Genomic DNA, 6,483 nt, shown 5'->3' with positions numbered 1-6,483 from the left:
GTGCCGAGCCCCGAGGCAGCAGCCGCGTGTGCGCTTCGAGCGGCGACCCAGCGCGGGACGCGCGCTACCTCCGCGCCCAGCTCCCCCGCTTCACCTCCCCATCGGTCCTTTCCTGGAGGACTGAGCAACCGCCAGCCCCTCTGCTGCTTGCGCATAGTTGTAGTTTGATGAAAATAACTTTTTAACCTTCAGTCAACCCAAACAGAGTCTTATACCAAGTCATTTTTTTTTGTACACTGTGTAACCTTTGATTATTTTTTCCATTCCCTTTCCAGCCCTTGGGTTTTGTAAAACCTACAACTGCACACCCTATTGCAACCGCAGTTTCATTGCCCCTCTCAACACACTGACAATACCACTTGCTTTTAGGTGATTTTTTTCCTTACTCGTATGTTCTAAGTATTTCATCAGACCTTTTCTTATTGCACCGAATCCAGTGTATTTCCTTGACAGTTATTCAAGCAATCAGGACCCCTGAAATCCTGGGTATTGATTTTCTTCTGCTCTGTCTTGTTTGGGTTTTTTGGCATTATCATATTGCAGGATGTGACCCTCATTGGATCCCACTACCAGAATAAGGAAGGATAGATAAAAACAAAGATTTTTCACAGAATTTACCAAGAACTTGTTCTTGGTCATGTCATCTTACTATTGGAGAGCAGGTAGGGTTTTTTGTAGCAAATGGTATATTCATCAAATTTTTTTTTTTTCATGTGCATACTGAAGGATAATTCTACTTTTGCATTAAACTGCTCCAATTTCTGTGTTACATCATTCCTCTTCAGTCAGAAGCAGAAAATCACATGTGGTCTTCCAAAATTAAAAAGCATGCACAGACAGATCAGATTTGTTTTTGTTATGCTCTCATTAATCCATGCTTTATGAAATGTTTGTGTTGGCACTGGCGATAGGGTAGCGTGGGCTAAATGTGGAAGCACATCGATTTAAGGTAGGATATGGATATGCCTTTGTACATCTGATAGGCCTTTGTGCAATGGCATGCTGGCCACCAGAATGGCATGGCAGCCCCGTCAGAACCATGCCCGGTGCTTGAACAAGCAGAAGGCTCATGGTATGAACTCAACAACCCAGAAGCAATAGGGTTTCCAGCTCGAGAGCCTGTGTTCTGCGAAGGGACGGAAGGTGCTGGAGGTTTGCTGTGACCGGGGCTTCCTGCTGATGGATGCCAAGGACCTTGTGCTACGCCGTGCTCAGATACGCTGCCAGCGTGGTTCCATCCCATCTTGTGGGGCTTACGAACACAGTGGGCCACAGCTATCACTGTGTTTCCCAACAGAAATGGTCTAGAATACTAGTGAAATAGGATCTGTGGCAACCAGAAATGTTGCCCGTGGCCCTGAGAAGTCTTGATAATGTACAAGTCGTAACAGAAAACCCATCTATTTGGGATAGATTTTGAAATATTTTTTTTTTAAGATTTTGTTGCTGCTGTCATCAACTGGGTCAAAGCAATTTTCCTATTACTCATGGAGTCACATTGCTAATTACTGTTACTCTATTTTCATACTGTCACTTATACTGCATTTGTTTACCGACTCTTCCGGTCAATAAGTCACACCTATTAGAACGTTTTAATAGTGTTCAACAGCTGTTTAGTGAAACTTCCAGTTGAACAGTATCCCATCCAGCATACCATTGGATATGACAACAAAAACAGTATCCAGGGGAGCAACGTGAATTACATTTCATGTTTGTTCTTCAGGAGCCCTGACTGATGCAATGTGTTAGCGCACTTGATGCTGGATTAGTGCAGTTGATATTTTTCTCTGAAGGAAGGAAAGTAATCTCAAAACCACTGAAAAAACAAATGAGACTTAAATGTTCAGACTACGAAAGTACACAAAGATGTGCAGTGAGCAAAACTGTATAAAGTAAGGAATGCAAGTCAGGAGCTCTATTTCCTACAAGTTGTCGTAAAAGTTCAAAGGAGAACATCCAGTGAAACTGGGGCAGAGGGATATGCTAGAGAATACTTTTATTGGGGGGAAGTTAGGCTGTCCAGTTAATTGCCATGGCATATGGCTTAGGAAATATACTAATAACAGATTGGAAATTAATAGAGATTACAATGATATAGTGATTCTTTTTAAAATGAGATTTAAAATTCCCTTTAATTTTTTAAAGAAAAACTTATGTGGCAGTGCAGACCTGTCGTATTTGCTTTTTGTAGTGTTCCTTTTCTTTCACCTGAAGCATTTCATAACTGGTGTAGTCATATGTGACCGACAGCATCTTCCTGCTTAATGATGAATTCTTTCTTTTTGTCAACTGGAGCTGCGCAGGGGCAGGAAGAAACTTTTGCTTTTCAAATAGACTTTTTCAAACAAGGTTGCATGTGCTCAGTTGTTGCTTTAATTAAGTTGGTTTTAAATCTGAGGAATAGATTAATAAAACTGAGACCCATAGTTGTACTGAGGAGCATTCTCACAGCATAGCAATATTAGGGGCAAACTTGCTAAGTTAGTTGTAAAAGCTGGGTTTCTCAGTGTCCATCATTCTGTACATGCAAGAAATTGATGAGTATGCTAATCCAAAATGTTAAAATATTGATGGAAAGTGCTGAAATGGCCTAAAATATGGTTAATGTAAGTGCAAGTTATCCACTTCCTTTGTGCAGTTGAAGGTAGCGATTTTGAGAGCAGTACAACAGTATATTTACTGCTGACTACACAGCTGCAAAGCTGTATTTCTGTAGTAATAGGAGCTGATTCCATTAACATTTTTTATTTACTAACAGCAGTTATTTTCACTGAGAAATGAAGAAGCACTGACCACCTACCTTGGTCAAATTTATATATACTCTGCATTCAGCTGTTCTGAAGATCTGTAGTAATGATGATGAGTATAGAAGTACTAGGGTCTGTAGGTATCTAAGCAAAGTCCTACAAAATTAGGATCCTACTGCATTAAGCTACATGACATATTTCCTGCCCCACTGAATTAATGAACTAATAAATAATGGTGAAAAAATTGTTTTTCCCTTGTTGCAGATGGGAATGGGGGCCGGGTGATTTGCTCAAGGTGTTGTATGATGGCTGTAGCAGAGCTGGGAAACTGCACCTTAGTGTTTGGCATCACCAGTTTAAATTCCAGATTGTTTTTTTCTGTGGCATTGACTCCTAGAGGAAGATAAAGAAAACACATGCCTCACTGTGAAGGTATCAGAATAGTTAGAACTGCAGAGCTGCTTCCCTGCAGTAAGTCAACTGCCTGTATTTACTCGATTGCTATACTTGATAAATGTTCCTCCCAAGTTACCCCACATTTTCTTAAACACTGGATTGGGACACAGATCTATGTTCCTTCAGATACTGAATGTCCAAGTAGTAAACTATCAACTTTATCATCACTGCCTTCATAAAAACCCACCAGCCTTACTTATTCAAGTATTTGTAAACATTCAGTGTCTTCGTTGCCATTCTTAGAGGTTTGGCTGGCTATCTTCTCTTTCATGTCCTTCCATCGTCTCTTAGTTCCTTTTCACAAGTGATACTTCCTGTTTACCAATGTTTCTTCAGCTCATGTTGTCTGGGAAGTTGAGAGTTATAAAGCATAGTTTGGAGAGACAAGCTCCATGTGGAAGATGAGAAAACATTCTGCTAAACTGTTGTATAGTATTTTCCAATGTAGGTGGTATTATCTCACATCTATTTCCAGCATACAGAACAAAATCCAACTTGGATTTAAGACTATCTCAGCCTATAGTATAACTTGTAATGTCTTTGGTAATAGTAAGCCTATGAGTAGCATAATATGTTCTGAGAGAATTCTGGGGACCACGTTTGTAGCATTGTCCTTTTTATGTCCTTTGGCAGCATTATTATTCTGTCCATTCTGCTAAAATACTGTGCTAGTGTGTCGTTAACCGTGACAGTTGTGTGCTGGAAAGGTTGTTATTACATAAATGTTCTTGAAACTGGTTTACAGTTATAATGTATGCAGAGGAGCTAAATTACTCCTACAGTTTTCTTTTTTCATCTGTCTTTTTTTGGTTTTGTTCTGTTCCAGATTCTACCCTCTGCTCCTTAAGTATAATGGCTACTAGCAGAGAGTCCATCCTGTGTATACAATCACCCAGGCAAATAACAAGATCGCAAGTATGTTCTTGGAGCACCATGTATACACTGATGAATTCTGCCCATTTTTATGATACAGAAATATATCATCTGTCTCTGAGCAAAGCCACAGACTAGAAAACTCTGGGGAAGGACTCTATAAATAATTTCTGGCTTGCTTAGCTCTTAAATTTTGACAGTCATCTCTGCCTTCCAGAACATTTCTTACATACTGTAAGTCAAGCTCTGCATTTCAGCATTTGCACCCCCCCAAAAAAAAACGGGCTTGCTTCTTATGGAACCTATGGCTACTCTTTAATTTTATATCTAGACAAGAGGAGACTTAGCAACGTAACTCCTGTATTTTTGTAAAAAATCTGAAATCTTTAGCATATCTCTGGAAGGATGTTTGACTTGCTTTCTTTTCTATAGGTTACATCAAGTTGGATTCTTGAAATGGCTGATGTAATGACCAGGATGATGGGATAGAGTGACCTCTCAACAAGTTTGTGGGTGATACCAAATTGGGGGGAGTGGTTGATACACTGAAGGGCAGGGCTGCTACTCAGATGGACCTAGTCAGACTGGAAAAATGAGCTGTTGGGGATCTCATGAAGTTCAGCAAAGGCAAAGCCCTGCATCTGGTCTGGCACAACCCCATGCACTAGGATGGGCTGGGAACTGACTGAATAGAGAGTATTGGTGTAGAAAAGGAGCTGGGGATCGTGGTGCACAAGTTGAATGTAAGTCAACAGTGTGCTCTTGCAGCAGATGTGTCCAGTTGCATACTGGGCTGAGTATAACTGGTAGGTTTGGAGGGAAGTGATTGTTCCCCTCTATTTGACATTTGTGAGACTACACCTGGAGTTCCGTGTCTTCAGAAAGGCACTGACATACTAAAGCAAGGCTAGTGAAGGCCACCAAACTGTTCAGGGGTCTGCAGCTTATGACATACAAGAAGGTGAGAGAGCTGGATTTGCTCAGGTTTAAAGATGATGATGAGGGGAGGTCAAACTGCTGTCTATCGCTTCCTAATGGAAGGGTGTAGAAAAGATGGAGCAAGAATCTTCCCAGAGGTGAGCAAGAGGCAACGAGCACAAGTTACAACACAGGAAATTCAATATAGAAAACATTTTTTTAATAAAGGATTGTCAAATACTGAAACAGCTTGTCCAGAGAGGCTATGGAAACTCCATCCTCAGAGACATTTGTAACTCAACTGGACATGGGTCAAAGCAAGCTGCTTTAATGGGACCTGCCTTGAAGAAGTCCTTTACCACCTATGTGATTCTATGATTTTGTGATGTGATAGCAGATAGCTTCAAACTAGCAGTTCCACCCTGCCAGGGAAAGAGGCTCCAATACTACTTTTCCCTTTGCCTAAAGGTTTTCATGAAACTATGCCCTGCAGACAGGGAAGGCAACAGGCCTGTTCTGCAATAACAAATTCATTGATAATTATTTTTTCCATGTATCACCAACTAAGCTATGTGTATGAACAGGGAAAATCATCTGTACTGAATTCAAAGACAGCTGATACCTTATTTGACTACTTTTATTATCTGGACAGCTTTGTCATAAACAGAGCAGTGCCCTTTTCATAAAGAACTACCTTCCTACCATCTTAACTCACTGCTCTGAAATTCCGTTTCTATGCCTTTGTCCTTGCTGACCATTTCTGAATCTTCTTACAGTCATATTTTTACTGAGATGGGGAGGAAGCTGCAGAACTGCAGGCAGTATTCAAGGTGAAGATAGAACATGGATTTATAGAGACTGTGCAGACTACATTCCACTAAGAGGGAAGAGACAAAAATGCACATATAACTTTGTGTAACTTTTCCTTTTAGTATGTCTACTTGCTCCTTGTTGTCTCTAAATGTTTTAAATTGCTTAAAAATAAAATGCAGGTTTTTCTTACCTGTTTGTTTGTTCACCTCTTGTTGCTTTGTTCTTCATCCTGTCAATGGTGCAACACCCTACTGGTCTGGTCTGCTTGTACTACAGCTTGCTTTCAGGACCCTTCTGTTCATGATGTCTGCTTCCATGAAGAGTTTATGGTGATTGGATGCTTGGCAGAGGATAAAACCCCTAAGTTATGTGTCCTTCAAAGGAAAGGTGAGTAGAATGTAGCCCTTGGCTGTTCCAGGATAATCAGCACAAGAGCTATCTATATTTAAACAGCTTAAATGCCATTCAGGCTGCTTTGGGAACTGGGAAGTTACTGAATGTGTTTGTTGTAAGACAAAAAAAAACAAAAACGTGTAAGTACTGAGGGATGGGGAACATTGGGATTTGCGAGAGAATTTGAGTAGGAAAGAAGTGAATACCAGAAATCCAGTATCTTAAGACATATGGGATCAAAAAGAGGCTCAATAGTGCTGAAGAACTGAGTATCACTTGTCAA

At 40.5% G+C, this 6,483-nt stretch overlaps 1 protein-coding gene across 1 annotated transcript in view; it reads right to left on the bottom strand.

Annotated features, from left to right (window-relative positions):
* The window catches only part of PLA2G10 (phospholipase A2 group X), a 19,707-nt gene extending 13,560 nt beyond the window's left edge, over positions 1-6,147 (bottom strand). The window contains exons 1-2 of the mRNA XM_026858824.1: positions 5,998-6,147; positions 2,801-3,140 (exon numbers count right to left, since the gene is read on the bottom strand). Of these exons, the coding sequence (XP_026714625.1) occupies positions 2,801-2,828 (28 nt within the window). The 5' untranslated portion in view covers positions 2,829-3,140; positions 5,998-6,147. The remainder of the gene's footprint in view (positions 1-2,800; positions 3,141-5,997) is intronic.
* Positions 6,148-6,483: the final 336 nt, after the last annotated feature.

The sequence above is a fragment of the Athene cunicularia genome (genome assembly GCF_003259725.1).
Source record: "Athene cunicularia isolate RWA chromosome 14 unlocalized genomic scaffold, athCun1 chr14_part1, whole genome shotgun sequence".
Lineage (NCBI taxonomy): Eukaryota > Metazoa > Chordata > Aves > Strigiformes > Strigidae > Athene > Athene cunicularia.
The sequence above is the reverse complement of the archived record's forward strand: the minus strand, read 5'-3'. Positions and strand labels throughout refer to the sequence as shown.